At 39.4% G+C, this 23,526-nt stretch overlaps 1 protein-coding gene across 4 annotated transcripts in view; it reads left to right on the top strand.

Moving 5' to 3' along the window:
- The window catches only part of LOC101163571 (IQ motif and SEC7 domain-containing protein 3), a 36,966-nt gene extending 13,440 nt beyond the window's left edge, over window positions 1-23,526 (top strand). The window contains exons 5-15 of one of the 4 annotated variants that reach the window (XM_011476153.3): window positions 1,106-1,821; window positions 2,270-2,431; window positions 4,525-4,647; window positions 11,723-11,889; window positions 14,393-14,532; window positions 14,715-14,846; window positions 14,955-15,054; window positions 18,827-18,985; window positions 19,074-19,166; window positions 19,301-19,347; window positions 21,041-23,526. In XM_011476153.3, the coding sequence (XP_011474455.1) occupies window positions 1,106-1,821; window positions 2,270-2,431; window positions 4,525-4,647; window positions 11,723-11,889; window positions 14,393-14,532; window positions 14,715-14,846; window positions 14,955-15,054; window positions 18,827-18,985; window positions 19,074-19,166; window positions 19,301-19,347; window positions 21,041-21,076 (1,875 nt within the window). In that variant the 3' untranslated portion in view covers window positions 21,077-23,526. Of the gene's footprint in view, window positions 1-1,105; window positions 1,822-2,269; window positions 2,432-4,524; window positions 4,648-11,722; window positions 11,890-14,392; window positions 14,533-14,714; window positions 14,847-14,954; window positions 15,055-18,826; window positions 18,986-19,073; window positions 19,167-19,300; window positions 19,380-21,023 lie in introns of all 4 variants that reach the window. The other 3 variants (XM_011476152.3, XM_011476154.3, XM_011476155.3) reach the window with 3 other exon arrangements.

Here is a 23,526-nt window from a genome sequence, read left to right as displayed (position 1 = left end):
TTCTGAAAGGATGTTGGTGACGAATTCTGTCTTGAGGATTCAGTCAGTTCACAAATGTATGCCAAGAATTCCAAACCCACCGGTAATCTATCAAAGGACAATTAAAGATAAGACTCCAATGAAAATTGTGGTTTTTTGGTGTTTTTAATATGTTTTTGTGTCATTTTTCTAACAATGAAGGACAAATATAAAGAAAATTAGGCTTAAATTTGCATTTCTGAGTATTTCTTTATTCAAATTGTTGTGACTCAGGAGCAGACAAAAAATGCCATTGGACAAAGCTCATAGTTTTGACATAAAAGGTGCTTTGGGCAGGCCACAAGCTCCCTGCACCATTCTGCTGGATCCGCTTAATAGCCGACTAGATCCATGAACATCTTTATTTCCCTCGTCCGAGCTGCCGTCAAAACTGTACGGCTGGATGACATCAATATTGCACGCCATTATTGCTGGACCACTTATATTAGGTTGGGGGTGTGAGGGGCTGTAAGCTAGCAGAAGAGCATGTAAACAAAAAGCTCTCAGCAACAGGGAGAGGAAGGGGAGCGAGGTTGCTCCGCACCAACGGTCCCACCCCTGATTCAGAGGCAAATATCTCCTACTGCCACTCTGCAGAAACCATGTCCCCAAAAAAAGACATAATAAAAAAAAACGCATGATCATAATTAAAAGATCACCGGGAATGCTTTTACAATAGATCAGAAGATATTAATATTTTACTTTTTCCTGGTCAAGATATGCATTAAAACAGAGTCATGCTGGAGTTTGCCTATAGGTTAAAGGTTTAATACCTTAATGACTCATTAGTTAGTATCATCATGCATACATAGAAAGAAGACCACTGTCTTTTTGAAGCACATTAATACTCTTTCTTATATATTTGTGTAAGCCGAGTCATTTTAATTTGCTGTTAAGATTTAATGATCATTCTTATCTGAATGCTTTGGCCCTCTGAGTGGTTAGGTTGCAGTCAGTATTAATCCAGTTCCACTAGGAACACTGTAGCTATTAATTATCAACTCTGCTGCTTTCACAACTAGGATGCATGAATCATGTCCCCAGCCTAATTAGATGTATGCACTTTTTTTGGTTATCACTTTTACAGCTTCACTCGTTGGCGCAGTCCATTGATGAGGCGCTTCGTGGTTGGAGCTTGTCAGAGAGTGGAGAGGGTAAAGGATTGCTGATGGACCCCGGGGCCCTTCGTGCAGCTGCTGAGAGTGCCTGTTTGCCGCGCAGTGCTAGTTCTCTGCTTATGGCCTTCAGGGATGTAACTGTTCACATTGACAGCAATAGTTCCTACACCATCTCCTCCACCACCACAACAACCACCACCTCGCTGGGAAATGCAGGTGGTGGAGAACCTGGCAGCAGGAAGACCTCTGTGAGCGGGGGAGGAGACGGGCAGTCGATGGATGAGCCGGAGTTTCCTGCACCCCCACCTAGTGAGGAGCTGGAAATGGCCGATCCAGGATCCAGGAGGGGGTCTGCAGTGCCCTCTGCAGACCGAGCTGGAATGGAGGGAGAGAGCAGCTCAGACAGAGTAGAGTCCACCTCCACTTCTACCTCTACTTCAGCTTCCATCTCCACCTCAGTCCAGTCTGATCAGCAGCCTGGTCAGGTTTACACCCAATACCAACAGTACCACTACACCCATCCTCAGCAGATTACAGGGGGGCCAGGTTCTGAGGCTGTGCAAGCTTTGGTCGTTTCTCTGCCGAGGGATCGCTGCCAGGACCCAACCTCCTGCCGCTCACCAACCCTGTCCACCGACACTCACAGAAAACGCCTCTATCGGATTGGACTCAACCTTTTCAATGTGTAAGTGGCCTGCAGTGCACATCTCTGTCACTGAAAGGAATCTTTCGGTGCAGCTGAATTTAAAGCATAGTTTGAAAGAGGGGGATGAAGGAAAACCAAACACGGCAGAAGAGCAGAGACTGTCATGGAGGATGGGAACAATGTGAGAGTCAAGAAAGTTTTGTAATTGAAGTTCATGTCTGGACTTCATCCAATATTAGTCTTACAGATTAAAGAAAATTAGTTCTGTGTCAGAGGGGTTCATCCTGAAGTCTTGAGCTAACAGCTTTTCTGCCCAAATGCACCCTTCCTTTTCCTTGCGCTCTCTGTTAAAGACACACACTCAGACACACACCTCACGTATAAACAGATTAAACACAAATTAACTTTATACACAATTTCTTAGTCACACACTTCTGCCTGAGCTCTAACACTTTTCATTTTTCCACTGTCGGTTATTTCTGAGCAGGAACCCAGAGAGAGGCATCCACTTCCTGATAACACGTGGTTTTGTCCCAGACACAGCCATCGGAGTGGCCCACTTCCTGCTGCAGAGGAAGGGCCTGAGCCGACAGATGATTGGAGAGTTCTTGGGGAACAGCAAGCTGCAATTCAACAGAGATGTCCTGGAGTGAGTACGCACTTGTTAGTGCCATCTTTCTCCAAAGCTGTATCTCATATTTTTCCATTGCTAAGTACAAATTCCCTCACTACTGCCTAACCCCTAAAAGACCATCTAGTGCCTTGGATTTTAATGTGACTCAGACACATGATCACTAATTTTTTTTAACATAAAATATTATGTCACCCATTTGTTGAAGTAAAAACCTAATAAATGAACATTTTACTATTTATGAATCCATTGTGTTCTAATAATTATTGTTTGGGTTATTTTTAAAGAAAATAATTCACTAACATTTTTTAATGTGAAAAATTCTTTAGAAATAACTAAATGAAATGCATTGTGGATTATATTTGCCAATCGAGTGATCATTAATGCACACTGGATTTTCACAGACACTGGATTTTGGAATGCTGTGGGTTCTGACAAGCTGACATAAATGGCAGATGTCCTATGTAGTGCACTAAATAGTGAGTATTGAGGGAATTTGGACACAATCCATGAGGTGCATGGGGCACAGGACAAGTAGTGAAGTAAAATTTCAATTATTTGTTATTTATTTACAATGCATCAAATTGAGATTTTTGCTAAATGTAATGTTAAATTGATAAATCTGAGTTCTTTCCTCCACTATCACATGCAAAATCAAAGGTAGAAGTATTGTAACATTTGTTGTAGGGCAACCAATGTCTAGAAGTTTTTTTTAATTTTCACATAAAATTGATAAAGTTGATAATATAAGTGGTTAAGTAGACATACTGTATATATTTTCAGAAGTTTCAACCATCTAATAAAATGGAATATCAAAAAAATGCTGTCACAATGTGGCTGTTTTAGCTCCAAACCAGAGATTGTTTTTACTGTACATTCCACTCTGAAAGTTGATCTGATTCCTGGTGCGGGTCACACACAGGTTAAATGGAGACAATTCTGCAATATATGTGTTTGTCAAAAAGGAAAAAAAAAAGATTTGATTTTAAAAAAGGGGTTCATTACAAAAGCAAATCATTAAAGTTAATGTCTTTCTGCCAGACCTTACTGACTAAATTCACCCTGATAGCTGAAGCTTTTCAGTTGAACAAGTTAAAAAACAGTTCAGATATTTTTGATCTCCTTTGCAATAAAGTTGACGACTTTTGTTACTTTTTTAAACTTTATGTAAGAATGAAGAAAAATTAACTCATCTGAAATGTTCTATTTCCTGCATTTGACATAAAACAGTGCAGATATTGCAGCTAGAGATTTTAATATATAAAGATGTTTTTTTTTGCTGAAGTGGTTGTACATAATGTAGAATTAGGTCATCGCAGTACACACTCAGATGCACACATTCTTTCTTTAGACACGTTTGCACGCCTACATACGTGCATGCACACAAATGCTCATGCCCCCTCTTGAACACACACTTCTGCTGATCATACAGCCCGCTCTCAGACTTTGATGTATCTCTCTGTTGTCCACTCAGTCTCTGGATTTCATCATTTTTAACATCCCTGTAATTCCATCCTGTCACAAGACCTTTTCTTCTCTGTTGATGCTGGTAGGGTGTGTGTACATGCGCCTATTCGCAAACATGCCGTCTTCCAGGTCAGTGGCTTTCCAAAGGAAGTACGCCTATAACAGAGGGCATTGGCGTCAACATTTAAATGTAGTCTGTTGCTCACTTTTTGTTGCCCTTGCTCTGTGGTAGGGGCAGAGCTAAACATTTTATATAGGGGGCGGGGTGGGGGTGGGGGTTGGCAGAAGACTTTGGAAGGGTGGCAAATGACAACAGCAGAGTGGACGGCCATTACAAATTAAAGGATCAAAAATTTGTATTTCAAACCGTTGTCTTATTCAAGAAAATAACTTGAGGGATTCAATATTTCATTTAAAAACGTTTCTTTGGTTATTTTAGCAATGCTTAAAGATGATCTCTTATTCTTTGTCAATCACAACACTATATTGACCCAGAAATTGGGGTCAAGCAAGGGGAAAAAGCTTTTTGCTGGGGGCTGGGAGAGGGGGGGGGGGTTGCTCCACCCCTGCCTAATGAGGTGCAATGACAAAGAAAAAAAAACCTTATCTCTTATCTCTTGTAAAAGGATTTTGTCTCCTAACAGCTGCGTTGTGGATGAGATGGATTTCTCCGGCATGGAGCTCGATGAAGCGCTGAGAAAGTTCCAGGCTCATGTTCGTGTTCAGGGAGAAGCACAAAAAGTAGAACGACTCATCGAAGCTTTTAGGTGAGACTGCCAGTTTCGTTTCTACCACAGCTCTGCTTTTAAGGACACCCTCAACTTTATGGAACAAGTAGACCTTTTACCTGCAGCAGTATATGCAAAAGAGGAAAACAATGTGTTGCAGCATTTCATTTTTGCATTGCCAGCAGCAGCAGAAGTGTCTAGAATGGTAAATTAAAAGGGCAGCTTCATGTACATACTTGTAACTATTTCTGCTTTCTTTTTCAGATGCCATATTACTTTGATTTATTGTGATATTTTACTGAATGCAGCAAATTGTAGGCCAATAGCAACAGTTACCTGCACTGCAGGTAAAGAACACATGGGCTCAGTCCAGAGTGAAAACAAAAACATATGTTTACAAATTCATTGTCTTGATGGGGCTTTCCATTCGAATCACTCTCTTTCATCACTGTGCTGTACAGCTACACATTCATTTACTATTTTAAATCAACCTGGGATATTTTAGGTTTGATTCTCACAGTGCTGCAGCCTGAGTAGATTTTCCTTTCATTTTATCAGTGCTGACTCCAGCCCTGCAGTGTCTGAAATGTATGAGCACATCTACTGAGGATGACTCATTTAAATACCAAGAGGACCTTGGGAGACCTATACTCGTTTACACACTCCCCCAATGCTTCTCTATGGATTGTCTCACATTGCCAAGAACAAGCGTTTGTATTACAGTACACGGTTTTATCGTTTAGATTAAAAAAATTATCATATATTTAAAAAGAAATTTGTTTGTGAAAGTACTTTCAAAGCAGGGGTTTAACTGGTGCTTGATCCTCTGGCTTTGGCTGACCTTGAAATGTTGCGGTGATATCCAACCACCGCCCTCAGGGCCAAAGATGCAATAAAATGCCTACCCTTGTTTTGTCCTTCTGAGTAATAACCTGCATTGCTGTGTACATTTAATATCCCTGCACTGCTTTTTCCCTCAGAAATGTGTCACCAGAATGACAAGTTGAGTCACTGTCCATTGATGGCATTAAAGATGTCCTTTCCCAGGGCAGAGAGCACGAGAGTGCCAGAAAATAGACACTCCCGCTCTTGCTGTCTTCAAAACAGTCAAAAACAAAAAGGTGCTGATTTATCAGTCAACTGAAAATCAAAAGCTATACTTCCTTAAAGTCAATGCAGCCTAAGGTTACATCCTTTAATCTGATTTTTTTGCACGTGTCACGACAATAATTGCCAAATTAGCAGTCTCTTGGCTGGGGGTTGTCACTCCTGTCAACTAAAGGTTTGTGAGACATAAAACTAAACAGTCCAAAACACTTAATTATTGGAAAAATCAATTTGGTTATAGGTTTTAGCTTTACATCAGTTCTCAGTGGAACTACTTCCTAAGAAGTTTAAACAATCTGGGCAGAAACAGTGGAATCATTTATGTAACACACAAAAAGAAAGATAATGCATTTTCCACATGAATTTCAATTTCTTTAACACATCCTTATGTTTTTCCTTTTTTTTACAACAGAACAATTAAACAACATTAAACAAGAGATAGTAATACAAAAAGCAAATGGGTAGAAAAGATTACACACCTTCAGACCTGTAGAAAAGATAGTTTGCACTGCCTTTAGCTTTTAAGAAGTGCATAAAACTCCTAAAATGCATCTCCTTTATTATTTTCAGCCATTTATGAGTCTGAGCTGGGTCATTGTCAAGATAGTGTTCCCTGAATCTTTCTTGGAAATAATACTTGACAACTGTTTAGAACATTATTTTGGAGAGAATCTTGCACTAGGTATTTATCTCATGAAGACTCACATCTGAGATATTAAACAGCAAATCCGTCCGGTCCAAAAAAAACAAAAAACGGTTGCAAATAGAATTAATATAAATAAAGTTTAGTCTAAATTACAAAATGGGTTTATTAAAATATACACGTTGTGTGTCAGAAGATTCATACCCCATGTTGTAACAGTAAAATCTGTCCAACACAAGAGGCCTTGAGCTGTCATCTGTTTGCTCTGCTGTTGAACAGGACAAGTAAAAAAATAAAATAAAAAAAGATTTTAAGCAGCAAAAGAAGACTCACTCAGTAGCGTTATGGTTGATGTGGAGACCCTCCCTGCTAAAGCACGGCTTAACCAATCAATCCACGACAGCACACTTTTCAGATGTGGCAGAAAGTCATTTAATTCAACTCTGATTCTTTTAGTTGCACGTTAACTTTAGACAGCTAAGCTCCTTAACTAAGGACTCTGACAGTTCCAGCTGGATCACCTTGTGTTAACATTTTCAGACAGACGGTTTTGCAGCATCAGAGCAGCCATGAACAGTGTCATGTGATTACAAGGCCCACATCAGCACATTCATGGATCTGTATACTGAATGTGTAGGGATGAATCACAGATGCCTTTGTGGAAGCATTAAAAACTAATTCTGTGCTAAAGGAGGCCTTTATTGCTACAATCAGCATGTGAACATTTTTTTAATTACCGCTGTGAGTCTTATCAGGTGAAGTTTATCATGTTTACCACCTTGGTTTGTACAACAAATTAACACATAATATAAATAGCAGATGGAGGTACAGATGGTGGAAATGTCATTAATATTGCAGATATTTTGATAGCCTGGGAACCAGACAAATGTGAGAGCTCCTGTTGTGTTTGCATCTGGTTCCCTATTGAATGTCTCTTCAGTCTCGCCCATGGCTTTTTATTTTTCTTTTACCAAGAAAAAGACAATATACATTCTCAAACAAGCAGACACATTTTACATCCTGCTTTTACACTCTAAAAACGAATACTGCACACTTAATTGAATTACTTAATTAACCCTTGTGCTATCTCAGATGACCCCACCCTCACTTTGACGTGTTAATCCTACCATGACAAAGGTGGATAAAGGTGAAAGATTTCATGTGATCCATGGACACCAGTGAAGATCACAAATCATTGAAGAAAAAAGGTTCAGCGCACTGTCTGGTGGGTCTAGATGACCCAACTCCCAATGTTAAAGTGCCAAGGATAGCACAAGGGTTACATAAGTGAAACATTTTACATTTTAAAATAGTAAGTAGATCTGAAAGCTCTCAAATCAGTCAAAACACAACATTATTATTAAGTGAATACTTAATATTTTCTATTCCATTGCAACGAAGTGACTTGGCACCTCATTCATTCAATGACAGAGGCATGGCTGCCAGTTCACACCTATGGTCCCTCTGACCATCACCGGGACATTCATACGCATTCACACACCAGTAGAGCAACACTGGGGAGAGCGGGGATCGAACCGCCGACCCTTTGATTATTGGACAACCTGGTCAACCACCTGAGCTTCTGCCGCCCAATTAACAACAACTTACCATGTCTACTTTCCATAAGTGGTTATTTCTACTGTTGAAAAGCAAACTTTGAACATAGAGTTAATGCTTGATAAAATCTCTCAAATTTATTGACACAAAATGCAAGCGCACATCAACCTAGAGGACAAGGTTCAGCCGGTACTTGTTAAGACCGAGGCCGTTGAGTTGGCAATTGAATGAGACATGGCGGCCTGAAACTTTCAAGCTTTGCACGGGTGCTCACACCTGCCATGAGATTGGATCATGACTCTAGTCACTAGAGTCATGATTGTCTCTTTGGGACTAGAGTCTAGTCCCAAACCTGTCTCCAAAAAATGTCAAACAACATATTGAAATTATACAAAATAATCCAAGTCGTATAACCTGTAAAATAAGTCAATTAGTAACATAAAGTAGCTGCCGCAGTGTTAATACAATTCTATTTAATTTAATTTATGTTGCACTATTTAAAAACCTCAGTTAGCCAAAGTACTGGACAGCATTAAACAGGAGAAATTCCAGACTGACCACAAAACCAAAAACAAAATCAATCTTTGTACAAATTAATATAAAACATTAAAACTGTACAGTAAAAAGTATTTTACTACAATTAGAAAAACAATTAAAACAAAGATTGTAAAAAAGAAAATTAAGCACTCAAATACATAAATATATAAAATAAAATAACATTAAAGCCAATAGTATAGCCAATAAAATAAAAGTAAAATGTTGATCAGAGAATAAATTATTGTGCTAAATAAGTTTTGACTGTAAAAGTACATGTTCGTGATAGTCATATTTCTGAATTGATATTTTATGCTATGTTTTAAGGAATTTCTTTTGCACAACTTGAAAATACAAAAAACACACAAATTAATTTAGATCCCAAATATTTCAAATTATTGTAAATTCACATATTAGCAAAAAAAAGGTTCTCTATGATTCAAATTCTCAGGTTATTGAAGACATTTTAAATAAACATTTTTAAATTGCATTGTTTTTAAGACCCATCAAAAGTTGGTATGATCATAGCAAACCATAAACATGTTTTGAATAGATTTCATACAAATATGTAAAGTAAATCTATAAAATGTAAACATGTTATAGGCATTATTGTGTTGCTATAATTTTACCTTTAACACTAACCCCATAACACTGTATCTGAACTTCCTCATGTTGAACAGCATGTGTATGTTTGCCAATGAAGAAATAGGAAACATGGAAAGAAAAAATATTTAATTTAAATTAAACTGTTTTTTTGTTGTTGGTTTTTTGGATTCAAATAAGCAAAACATGAAAAACATAATTTGTATTACTATCAAAGTATGGGGGTTCTCCCTCCAAGATGTGATGGAACCATGATGGCCCTCCCACCACTGATTCCAATTTGATTGCCAATCAGAACCCCCACTGCCATCATTAGTTGATCACATCGCACTGAACCGTGGATGCTGAGCCTCTGGGTGTGCATTACAAAGTCATCAGTGATCTGATGCCACTCTCAGCCGCAGCCCGGGCTGTTAGCATAGGTCAGAGACAAGACAGTTGTTTATTAAAACAGGCAGACAACCACAGCCACATCTGTTACGTAACACTTAGTTCATCTGATTGAAGTCTTGATGGAAATATACCCCTCTCATACAAAGACGTATTTTGATATGTAACTTTCATGAGCAGAAAATGAGAGTCTGTCCACTACAGTTTAAGGTTCTCACATGTCTCTGCGTGGTTCTGCATACATAATGCACATTCATACACTGACAGTGGAGCTTGCTTTGCATTCAGTCCATGGTAGATTTGCTGCAGAATTGCATCAAGCTGGCAAATGTGGAAACTTGTTTTAGTCTCTCTTTATTAGTCTGCACAGGTTTGAGCATGCGTATTGCATTGTCAGGGGGGGCTGTGCTATTTCTTTCTAATAAAAAAGGTTATTTACTGAGCTAAAGTGGTCAATTGATATCTTAGAAGGTTTAAAGTCTTGTGTTAGGCGTGACAAATGGCTTTTACAGGTATACAGGTCTCTGTCGCATATTCTCTGACAAGTACACATCTGTTTGGTGCAAAGAAGCATTCTTTGTAACTACATCCTGTCTGGATGCATGGATAATAGCCTCCCACCACTGAAATGGCCCATTTGTGAGTGTAAGTGACAATAAAGGGTGGGAGCTATGGAGGAAGAGGAAGAGGAGGTGGAAGTGAGAGTTAGTGAAGCCTGTGGGCAGTGAAAGGGTTTAAAAATCCAACTGCACAATCGCTGTGTCCAGAACAGATCAAGCCGCATTAAGGAAGAGCTGTTCTTTTGTTGTGCCAACTTCGGTCATTATAAAGTGACGACTTTTCAAATCTAAAAACCAGGTAGAGAAAATCTGCATGGGGGAGTGACTGCCTTAAGATAAGCTGGGATAACAACTTGTCTTCATATAATAACATTTCTGCTGATTCCTCTTATCTGGGCTTCTGCAGCATTTATGTTGTGTTTGCAATCACTAAATCCCTTAGTGGCCTCCCAGCTCATTGTTTGAAACGGTTAAAGGGATTTGAAAGTTTATCATAATATTTTAGTCGCGGAAAGCATGACTAATGTCATCTGCATACACATACATATAATAAAGCCACTGATTAGTAGGTGAACAATTTTTCTAAATAAACTGAAAGTAAAAACTATGTTTACTTTGTGAAAGTGGGATTCTTCTAAAGTCGGTTAAAGTCTGCATGTGTCATTTATGTTTTGGTAACTGTAAACTTGTTTTTTCTTAAAGACCCACTCTAATGAAAACCGTGTTTTTGGTTTTTCAACATATTTTTATCAAATTTTTTCTCAAGATGGAGGACACATAAAAAAAAATTAGATTAAAACTGTGTTTTTGTATATTTCTTTAGTCAAATCTGGATGAATCAGGAGGAGATAAAAAGCATTTAAAAAAGATCTCAATGGTGACGCAGTAACTGAAATTGGAGGGCTGAAGTCTTCCTTCTCCACTCCGTTCCAAAACATCCACTTTTAGACAAATATATCCATGTACACGTCTTTGTTTTCCTCATCTGAGCTGGCATCTACAGCTGGATAGCTCCAAGGTTGTTCATCATTTTCATTGCTCCGGTAATCTTCGCTTGGGGTTATAAGGGGTTGTAAGCTAGTGGGAGAGAGTGTAGGGAAAGGATTAATGGGATATCAGCAGAGGTTTTCTTCCACGCCAGCTGTCCCACTCACAACTTAGAGGCATCATTTCTGATGAGCTACTGTTTTGTCCAAACTTTGTCCTAGAAAACGACACGGTTTTGTTTTTATTTTGCCTAAAAATGGCCGAATCACAATCAAAAGACCCCTGGGAACGCTTTACAATTGATCAAGATGTGATTGCAGTGGGACTTTAACGGAGACAACTGCAGTGTTTTCTATGATTTTATTTAAGAGTTTTATTATTAATGCTCTCCTGATCTTTCTCCTTATATTAGGTATTTTTAATAAAGCATTAAGAACAGCCCATTCCAGGTGCATGTGTTTTTAGAAGCCGTAATAATAACAGAAAAGTACATAGAAGCTGTGACATTTACCTAAGACATTACATTTTAAATTATGACATTTTTGGTTTATTTTGTCCATTTATATGCATATTTTCTATCTTGTGCTTGGGCATGGATTATTTCTTATTGTAATTTTCAGTACTGTTTTATTAATTAATTTTACGTCTGTCATTTTTAAAATGTCTCTGCAAAGCTGATAACAATACTAAACCTAGATGTGGATGACTCTTCTGTCCTCTCTGTCCTCCACAGTCAGAGGTACTGCATGTGTAATCCGGACGTCGTTCAGCAGTTTCACAACCCGGACACCATTTTCATTTTGGCCTTCGCTGTAGTCCTCCTCAACACCGACATGTACTCCCCCAACATCAAACCGCATCGCAAGATGGGCCTTGATGACTTCATACGCAATCTAAGAGGTGAGCGCGCTCAAACATGGCCCTGTACATCACCTCTGCGTTGTGTAACAGAAGCAGGAGATGTGTTCATTTTCATGGCCAGTGGTTTTTTGAGCCTAGAGTTTGACTAAATATAGTAACCACACGCTTTCGCATGGCTAACACTCTCAACTGCGTATCGTAAGGACGTCTGTTGAAATCCAGCGCTTAAAGAATAATGAGGACAATGAAGAATGAGTGGAGGACAGGAGAAGTCAATGTCATTCTTGCTCTTTCTCATTAACTTCACAATCACTTTTTCTTTGAGTGACAGCACCTTGAACTGAGATTACTTAACTCAAAGAAGCTGAAGAGGACGAAGAGATTTCTTTTATTTGACCCTGTGCTCTGTTCCTAAAAAACACACACACACACTTTTCACTTAATTAGGTCTAAGAAATTATTAATTTTATCAACTCAAGTTTTTTTTAAATAAATGATTCAAATTGATCATATTTATTTAATAACTGCATCTTAAATAAGATTTGTTTCATGTATATTTTGAAGCCAAAAAAAAAATCATCCCAAGATACATTGATTTAATCAGCATTCCTTTTTTAAATATCAGTGCACCTCCAATTTTAACTGATTTAGTCATCTGACAACTGCAAACGTTCTAAATAATAGCCAATCAACCTTATTAAAAAACTTAATTTACAAAAAAAATATGACCAGTTAGTATCAGATTTGGAAAACTCTGCCCTGATTTGTTAATTTTCTTTTGGTGGGTAATCATCCTGTGAAGAAACATAGGATGTGGTGAATCATTAAAACGTTTACAAGACATTTTCCTAAAAAAATAGAAGTATCACTTTTCCTGCTGTCATTTGTGTCGTCTGAAACCAGTCACACATGTTGCCTTCGTAAACCCTCAGTAATAGTCTCCATGCCCTTCACCACACAGTGCATCATCTCTGAGCATTTGGTCACATTTTCTGTTTGATGATGCCATGTAACACTGACATTTATGAGATGTTGGCTTGTTGCACTGTGGAATTTTTCCCACAAGCAGACTTTCTTTTATTATTTATTGAATTCATCACAAGAGCTATTTTGAACTTGTGCATAAATTGCATCCATGTTTTGATCCGTATTGTTTCTTTATACGCCTTAACCAACAATGTTGCATTTCTATTTTTTCCGTGTGGCACCCCTTTAGTCAAGTCAAATTCGGAGCTCAGGTCACATTTCAATACATCTGCTGATCCCATATCAGTCAGCTGTGTCATTTCTTCAGCTTGTTACTCTCATAAAGAGCACTCTATTAAAAGGGCTCTCGCCCACACACCTTGGCTGCTTCTTTCTCGAGCAGCTATACAACCCTCCTCCACCCCGGCTCCTTCTTTTTAAACTGTGTCTGACTTAATCAGTGTCATCTTGTCATTGAAGCTGCTCCATTTTGTTCTCTGGAGTCTGGTGCTGCTCTCCCTGCCTTGGGCGGTCTACCTTTGCACACAGAAGGGTGTTCCAGAACAGACACATATTTCTGAATGTTTAACTCACTGATTGCTTATACAATTTGCATGTGGCTATAATCATCAGTCTGACAAATTTTATATGGCACTTCACCATTGTCCTGTGATAAGCACCCCGTCTGGGAAAAATGGCTCTGTATTACTACAGTACCTCTTTAAGACTCTGCAGCAAAGTGGCAAGTTATGACTGCTAAAATACCATATTGGATTTTCATTTTTGATATCAGTTTAGTTTTTTGTTACCCTGCAACTACCATGGTTAGATTTTAACGTTCTTGTGCAAAAGTAATTATTCTTGTCTTTGTGACGAGCACTTTCTTGTCAATACTTTCATTGTTTGACTTTGGATTAGGATCATAATTTATAATTTTGACTTAATTCCTACTCTCTGGTTCAGATTGGGACATGCTTCTCATTTCTAGTTTGAAGCAAAATACTGCATTCTCATCAATTCCTCAGATAAAACAGAATATCCGCAGAGGCTTGATGCAGAACAGAAAGAGATGCTGAGCACAATGCTACCATAACAAACGCGAACAGAAACGTTGTCATAAACTAACTCGAAAATGATGAAACACTAAATTTGAAACTCACTGTGACAAGCCAAAACCCCTAAACCATGGATGATAAAAGGCAAGAGGATCTGGCAGTGAACAACGGAACCACATGGACTTACATAACATTTACTGAGGAGAAATCAAAAGAAACAGCTGTGATCAAATTTTGAAATATTGAACCCAGAGCATAACTAATGTCAAGAAATATAAAAGCAACAAACAATTTAGAAAAACACCAAAATTCACAATGGACAAAAAAAAGTATTGTAAATCTACAAACGTTTGTATAGCCGTTCAAAAAAAGGAAAAATTGCACAACCCCGCTCCCAAAAACAAGTTATATTTTGTTGTACACGCTCATGAATTAAGAACAACCTTATAATTATTGAATGTGTTGCTGTCACAAAGGATGACTAAGGATGTGACAGCCACTCTGGCACTGAATTTTCTCAGGTGTGGATGACGGAGCAGACATTCCCAGGGAGATGGTTGCAGGCATTTATGAAAGAATTCAGCAGAGAGAGCTGCGCTCAAATGAAGACCATGTCACTTATGTGAGCCGTGTGGAACAGTCCATCCTGGGCCTGAAAACGGTGAGGGATCCCTTTACAGTATAAGTCTCCCTGGTTTCAGCACTACCGTTTATCCATCTTCCCCTCATTTCAGAATTTTTTAGTACAGCCTCCTTCCTCATGTGTGATGCATCATCTTGCTACAGTGTAACTCCTGCACTGCACTAACTATCCTCTCCATCCCGTTAACCTCTTTTTCACAGATCCTTGCTGTGCCCCACAGACGCTTGGTTTGCTGCTGTCGTCTTTTCGAGGTCCCTGATGCTAATAAACCTCACAAGCAGAAACTGTCCCAGCTCCAGAGAGAGGTCTTCCTTTTTAATGACCTGTTACTGGTAAGAATATAAACATAATGTCTTTAAACATTAATGAAAATGAAAAGATAAGCAAAAGAATGCAGAAAACAGTTCAGTTGAGGAAAATTGTTTGTTTTGTTTATCCAGATCTTGAAGATGTGTCCCAAAAAGAAAAGCTCAGCCTCTTACACCTTCTGCAAAGCTATGGGGCTGCTGGGGATGCAGTTTCACCTCTTCAGCAATGAGTGTAAGATCCTCATTTAGTTTTTAACCATCTTTTTTGGGTCATTATCATCAGTTTTTCAAAAGAGGACTGAATGTTTCACGACTTGTGATACAGATCAAGAGTAGGTCATTATCTTGTCGAATAACTGAACATACTACAAAGATTTAATACGTTTGAAAAAACTTTATCTCAGTTGGGATTTGTAGGCTGTTCCTTTATCTAATAAAAAATGTTGAAATTCGCCCGGTTGAGAAGATGTGCTTGTACGATTGGATGTTTAAGCATTTTACGATTCAAAGTCCCGCAAAAAGTCAAAGTAGTTACAGAACATACCTTTAGTTCCGTAGAATTCTGACGATTTTGTAGGATAAAACAATTACCGTAATTTCCGGACTACAAGCCGCTACTTTTTTCCTGCGCTTACAGTCCTGCGGCTTATTCAGTGACGCGGCTAATTATTGGATTTTATTGGCGGCCGCCGTGTACGTATTTTTGGACACAATGAATAGTTTGAATTCTCTAACATCAAACACAAGTCATTTGTTTTTCAACACACCTCTAAGCAGCCAAACAGAATGGACTTGACTTCAGGTCTTAGACACTTCAGTAATGGTTCAACAAAACGAAACACGCATGTCCAGCCGCATCCCAGAATCCTTTGGTGCCATTAGACCCAACGTGCACGTGATCGCCGCTACAATATGATGAAGCTTTCAAGTTAAAAGCAATCGTTAAAAGCAGCGTGAAAAAATCACCAACGGGTTTGGAAAAGCCGGTCAGCTGCGTGACGGAGAGAACAGCGCATGCTCAGGAGTGCATTTACCTCTGAGTCATAGTGACTCGGCTGGCTGCACGTAAATATGTGGGAATAATATCAGCCTTTATTTTGTCGGGACACGACTGGAAACACAAATTGACGTGGTCGTGTTAACGGTTTCTAAGGACTGAGCAGAGATTTGCATTGAAACGCTCACAGCCTCCGTGTGAGCTGGAGACTGCGTGTCGTGTGAGCTGCGGGGCCGATGGCAGTCTGAAGGCTCCCACACGTAACAACGCATCCGCCCCTCATACACAAAACGTACAGTATTAAGTCTGATTGCTCTGCACAGACACGATTTGCTCCGTTCACCGGCGCAATGGGGACGAAGCGCTCCTCCCTGTAGCTGCGCTGGCCAGAGCTGTCGGAGTAGATAGGAAGGGGAGACAAGGAGCGCGCGGGAGCGCGGAGGCGTCGAGCCATTCTGCAGGCTGCAGCCAGGGCTTACTCGAGGCGTCCGCGGAGCAAGTGTTTGTTGTGGAAGGAAACTTCTGACCCACGCGCCGCGAGGAGGCGCGCGTATCGCGCTGAGGCGCGCGCTTTTCAGTCGTCGCTGCTTTATTTTACTAGTGTGTTTTTTAAACAGCCCTGTTACTCCCATAACGCTGCCGCGACACAAGCGGAAGGAGAGCTTTACCCGTTCACCCCTCCATGCACTGCTGCTCATTCTTAAACACGTACAACAGTATGGCGAGCCGGGCGTTGGCCCCGCCTTTAGCCCCTAAGACTCATGGGAAATGGGGGATCGGGGATGTAAATTTCCTCATCATAACTGAGGGATGTAATGTTGATTATATGGTTACTGTTTGTAATTTTATGTGTGATACCTAGATTGTCAATAAGTTAAAAAAAAATAATAAAAATAAAAACCATAACTGAGGAACTTGTGAACAGAATAGAGGTGCATACTGTTTGGCAGATGCAGATAGACTCTAAGACATGAGCCTGAGGCAAAAATGACTCCACCCACTGTGTGCTAATAAATCACACTTACACTCTGAGTCAGGAAGTGATCCCCTGACAATGTTGCCTAATTCATGCGGCTTGTACCCCGACGCGGCTTGTGTATGTATAAAATTAGTTAAACACGTGAAAATGGGTGGGTGCGGCTAATAATCGGGTGCGCTTTGTAGTCCGGAATTTACGGTAATTGAAACAATGGTAAAGACAGAAAACACCAGTTGCTTTTAGCCGGCACATCAGAACTTGTTTAATGATGTTCTTTAAAAGTATGAACTGTGTTGACATATATTTTACATTTCAAATTGGAATCCTTAAAGAAACTTTTATATTAGGAATTGGTCTACGGTAGGGGTCTGCAACGTTCAGACCGGTTTCCTGTTGACCAGAACTTATAGGAGCCACACAATCTTGTTTGACCCTTTAGAAAACTGTAAACCCCTTATTTTATATATTTTATATATTTATGATATTTATTACCTAACCTTTGCTATTTTGAAAAAAAAAATCATTTTATTCAACCTATGAATTTGGATTTTACTCTTGAGAAAGGCACACACTTTTAAAAATATCACTGCATCTGCTGCAGCAAATATACTTCAATAAAAATGGTTATACAGTGTAAATCAACAAAGACATTTTCTTTTATCATTGATAGGTCTACTTTGGTGGGCCATCATCCTTTTTCCTACTTACAAATGTAAACCTGAACATAAATATGACTTATTTGGTTTAGAATTGGTTTATAATATGGTGGAGAATTGGTTAGCGCTCTTGCCTCACAGCAAGAAGGCCCCCTGTTCAAGTCCTGGCTGGGGGACCTTTCTGTGTGGAGTTTGCATGTTCTCACCGTGCATGCGTGGGTTCTCTCCGGCTTCCTCCCACCGTCCAAAAACATGCTTTATAGGGTTAATTGGCAACTCTAAATTGTGTCAATGGGTGTGTGATTGGGACAGACTGGCAAACTGTCCAGGGGGCCCCCTGCCTTTGCCCACAAGTAGCCGGGATAGGCTCCGGCAGCCCCGTTACCCCGAAAGAGATAAAACGGCAGAAGATAAATGGTTTAGAATCCGGTAGAAAAAGTATTTAAAGTACCTTAAAATACATATACTTTTCTCCTCCGTATACAGCAACTAAACATTATTCTACAGCATAGGATGATTTGTTAATTAAATATATCCTAATAAAAACAGAGCTTAAAGAAGTTTAAACCTTTTAACAATAATTTGCTCAGTATTTAAAATGTATGCATTCTGGAGGAAATACAAGGCTAATGCCAATAGCTGTGTAAAAAAAACAACTTTACAACATTTATCTAACATTTAAAGTAACATTTTAGCCATAAATCCATAAATCTAACTAACTAAATTTAAATAAATGCTACAATCCTTTTCTTTTCTTCAGCCAGAGAGCCACAATAGAGGGGATAAAGAGCAACATGTAGCTCCAGAGCCTCAGGTTGCAGACCCCTGGTCTATGGTACCAGAATTTACTAGGGAACAAATAAAAACACCTTCAGAAAGGTTTGACCATTTAAAGTGAAGTTTTTAACCCCTTCAATCACTTAATTTAGCATCAACTTGAATGGAAAAAACAAAGAAGAATATTTGTTTCATATAATTATGAATAAAGAGAGATATGAAGGGGTTAAGGTTAAACACCACTGCATTTAATATCAGCCCAGGTTACCAAGTAAATTCACCCCCACAGTAAAAGAAATGTAAACAGAATTATACAAATTTCTTCATTTTCAAGAAAAACTCAAAAATCACATTGAAAAGTGTCTAACACTTGGAAGTTTCATAAGTATTTTTTCAGATTAAAGACATATTACCCCTGAAAAGATTTGACCATCAGTGTAGTAACAAGAGTTTGTGCAAGCTTAACTGTAGTCTTGTATGAGATAGCAACAGAGCTGATGCATTTTAAAAGGATCCACAGCATGCATAATTTACTCAGGAATCAAAGATATAGTGAAAACACTTTCTTCTTTCTGCTCCTTGGGTTTTTCATCAGACTATGCCCATGGTATCACCATGATGAGCCCATTTACCTCAGAGAAGAAGCAGCTGGTGAGTTTCTGCTCTCCAAGTGGAGAAGAGCTCAGAAGGTTTGCAGAAGAGCTCAGAGAAGCCATTTCGGAAGTCAATGAGATGGAGCAGATACACATACAGTGTAAGGAAATACTCTACACTTGCAAAATGCAATAGCAACGACAAAAAAAAAGCTGCATCTATTAAATATTTTTCGTCTTTTGTTTCAGGGGAATTGGAGAGGCAACAAGGCATCCAGCCACACAGCTTACACACAAATGGTGGTCAAATGGACATGCACACTATACACAGCTCCCCCTCAGGTGCTGGTTTTGCTTGTGCATCATAATATAGAATATCCTTACTAAATGTCAGCGCTATGGATGAGAGCCTGTTTCAGGCTCTCTGGGTGTGTATGTGTCTGCTGCCTCACAAATAGACCTGTCTCTCCCCACAGGCCAGCAGGATCCGTACGATAAAACCAGCAACAACAACACAGTAGAGGTGAGTGCCTGAGCTGCTCTCGTCTGCCTCAGGTAGGTATCTGCGCCTCGCCTCCAGCTACGTGTGTGTAGTTTAGTATGTGAGCATATGTGACATAGTGAGTAGTGAGAGGAGTATCTGAGCAGAGATGAAGATCATGCAGCAGAAGAGAACACGTGAACAACAAACAAACAAAAATCTGACAAGATATTAAGGAAACCAGGCTGTATGTCACGGAGCCCTAGACATGACATTAAAAATATTGTTCCCTCAAATTAAGCATTTCTAGCCACAAATCAGCATTTTTTTCTTTAGCATTTTGTTGGCACAAGTTACTGTTTTGGGCACACAAATTTGTGTGCACAAAAAATACAAATTTGTTCCCACAAAATACAAATTTGTTCCCACAAAATGCAAATTTGTTCTCACAAAATACAAATTTGAGCCCAAAAATGCTAATTTGTGCTCACAAAACAGTAATTTGTTTGCAAATTAAAAGCTACTTTGTGAAAACGAAACACTAAATTATGGCCTCAATATTCTAATTTGAGTGCACAAAATATACATTTTTGGCACAAGTTATATATTTGAGTGAATAATTTGTTTTTGCTCTGCACAAAATGCAAATTTGTGCACAAAAAATATTAAATTGTGGCCTAAATATCCTAAACTGAGCATGCATAATATTAAATTTTGGACTAAATATACCAATTTGAGCATGCAAAATACAAATTCTTGGCCACAAGTTAATAATTTTAAGGAATTTTTTTTTTTTTAGCTTTAAAAGTCTTGTCCAGAGTTCTGTATAGTGAGTAGTTCTATCGATAACATAAAGATGTGTGGACACCACAACTGGTGTAAAACTGCACAAAGAAATCTCAGTAGGCCTTAAATTTCAGAGACCTTCCCAGCAAGAATGAGACAAGAAGCGTTGCTAAAGACCATAAAAGAGTCTGCGTGATAAGATGAAGGCCTGATTCTGAAAAAATAGGGGCTTTTTACTTTACTTCTGAAGAGCTCTGCCTGTAGCATATCCCTGACAAACAGCTGACAAAGCAAAGAAAGCTGAGATGAGTCTGCTGTAGCAGCACCACAGCCTTGTTTTTTGTTCAGACCGGCTCTCACCTCTTCTAATAAAACATACGCCGTCTAGCTCTTTAAAATACCATTTAGTGATTTAAATGCAGATCATAAATGTTGATTTTGTATGTATGTGTGGATTGGATGGTTCTCTGTAAAACCAGCCCTTCCTGTAAGAATTTTTTTTCTCCTTTAGTCAAATTTTTTTACCCTATTGGTTTGTTTGCCCATTTTCTCTTCTTTTCCTTGAGGTTGTCTATAGTGTGATAGCAAGACACCAAGCCCTCGGTGTCACCTTCCTCCTCTTCTGGCACTACTGTATTACACCCCCCCCCCCCACACACACACAAATATTCCTATATTTATTTTTATGCCAAATCTCTTACTGATGCACAAGCCTTTTCCCCTCCTGGGCTGGTGTGTGTATGTTACAGTGCAAGTCATGTGTCAGTGAAGATGTGAGTGAAAGGGAGACGTTTTGCATTTTGCATGCGCTCGCTCTGCATGGTTCCACCCGCATGCCTGCATGCCCTTGTGCGTAACTCACCAGAGGGCTGCGTAGAGGCTGCGTTCAGGCTGGTAACTCTTCATGCATTCTCTGACTGTTCCTAAACTAGGTGTCAATTCACAACAGGCTGCAGACCTATCAGCTGAGCCACCCCAGCATTGAGCCCCCTCCCCTCGCCCTGACTGCGCCCCCTGCTCTGCTCAGCCCTGTCCAGCCTGGGGACCTCCGCCCAGAGACACTTATCCAATGTCAGCAGATCGTCAAGGTGATCGTAGTGGACCAGAGTGGGCGGGGGCGGATGGAGGCATTCCTTAGCCAATCCCCTGCCACTCATCAACTCATCCAGTCGGCCATGTCGACGCCTGTTCGGGTCAGAGAGGGAGACGGCCCCCAACCCCCTTTGCCGCCACCGCCTCCCCCTTACAACCACCCTCACCAGTTCTGTCCACCTGACTCACCCATGCCCCTTCACCATACCATCCCTCTCATCCGTCGACGCAACTCCAGCGGCTCCCGCAGCATTGTTTGAGCCGACAGCCCCAAGGACTCAAGCCGGATCTTCACACCTGAACACAACACTCAGAGCACAAGTCAATGTGTTTCAATATAAAAGCAGCGCAGAACATTTTGGACACACGATTTGAGATAGAGTTTAAAAAAAAAAAACGTTGTCATGGTGCAGCTCTGATGCCACTTTGAAAGACTTTTGTCTCTCGTTTCCAAGATGTCATCCAATAACTGGTGTTTTCCTCCCTCATTTCCTAGATTTTAACTTTCACTTTTAAATGTCAGTGTCTGACAAATGCTTCTGAGAGTGTGGACCATGAAACTGAAAAACAGTGACAGAAAAATCTGCTAAAAGGGACACAATGCTAAAAACTGAAGGACACAGTTGTGCACAGTTTTCATCAGGGCAACAATTTTCATGTGTTTCATCATTTCGGTTGTTCTTTAGGTTGTGCATTGTGAGGAATTATTTCTGTGCAGCTAATTACATTTTTTTTTTCATGCCTGCATAATGTGAAGAAAAAAAGTACAGTGACATTTTGGTTCCTTTCTTTTCTAGGGAACAGATTATCAGTATGTGTGAAGCAGAAAAAAATTAAAACGTGGCCATGTCCACTCTTTCATGTGCAGTAACGTGAGTATGAGTAAGTGCTTCTACTCACAAAGATCAACTTAAAACAAAGTCTGGATGACAATCATGTTTCTGGGGTCCATTATGTGTTCTGCTGAACTGGTGAAGAATCATTGGAGTGTTGCTCTGACTGAGCTTAGGAAGGACTGTGCTGCAGTGCAACTAGTGATGCTGTATTTTCACCTCTGAGCTGCAATAAGAGCAAAATGCCTTTGTTACTGTGTTTAGCTTGCTTGTTTGTGGGCACTGGGTTGGTCAAAGGTGCAAAAAAAAAAAAAAAAAAAAAGAAGGAAAAAATAAATTTCAAACCCTTTTATCACCTTCACAATTGCCCGTATATGTAACCTAATGGGAATGTTAAAGTTATTTTTGGATTGAGGCCACACAGAAATAATTATTTGATTGAATAGTTAAATTAAAAAAAAAACAATGTAGGGATATAAATAAGAAGAAAACATGAAGGTGTTCATAAACCGATTATTGACTTCATTACTGTGTCATATGTTCAGTGTTAACGGTACAAGCTTGAATCAATGCGTAGAGCATCATCCAGCCGTGACACACAGAACAAAGACTTTTTTTCCTCTACAGAATATATTGGACATATTGTAAATAGATATAGATTTATTCTGAAAAAGTGATTGCATAGTGTGTGTATCTACGTATGTATTTGTACAGAGAAAATCTAGTTTAAAGAGAAAAAAGAACAAAATAATTATAGCTATTATTCACAAAGTAATTTAGGGAAAATGCTTCCGCCCCTATATGAGAGCCAGAAACAGGCAGCTTTTATAGAATATACTCCCGTTGCCATGGTACCAGTCACTGACATTATAACTGATCAAAGTTCATCAATCGATTACCATATTACATCATTACAGTATTATTAAGCGACGACTGTGTCACTTGTGAAGGTGTGTAAAGGGCTATGTTTTATTGGTCAACACAGTAAAATAACAAATCACACCCATACATGAGACAGTCACACACAAGTATATGAACAACAAACACACATGCACACACTTACCTACACAACGTCTGCATAGCTGCCAAAGCAACAATAAATGTAACTTAAATTTACTGCTCAACTTGACAAGTCAGCAGTCCCACTTTAATTACTATAAACTATAAACAGCATGTTTTCTTTTGTTTAAGTCCTGAACACAGGAGGAGCTTGATCCTATGCTTGTGCCATCATTGTCAGGGCATGTTGGGTTGATTGATGTCATTTTCTTCTCTCTTTCTCTTTGCTTCCTGCTTCCTGCCCCCCCCCCCCCCCCAAGTCTTCTCCCTGGTTGTCATGGAGATGCACCAATCTGCATTCTCTCTGGAGCACCTTCATTTAATCTTTGCACCCTCACAATATTTTAGAAATCGAAATTTCTTTAAAAGCAACATATTTATTAATGGAATTTCTAAAAAAAAATTCTGTTTGAAGAGAACAAAATAATAAAGTAGTTTTTACTCTCAGTTT

This window comes from Oryzias latipes, chromosome 6 (assembly GCF_002234675.1).
Source record: "Oryzias latipes chromosome 6, ASM223467v1".
Lineage (NCBI taxonomy): Eukaryota > Metazoa > Chordata > Actinopteri > Beloniformes > Adrianichthyidae > Oryzias > Oryzias latipes.
This window is presented reverse-complemented; position numbering and strand designations above follow the sequence as displayed.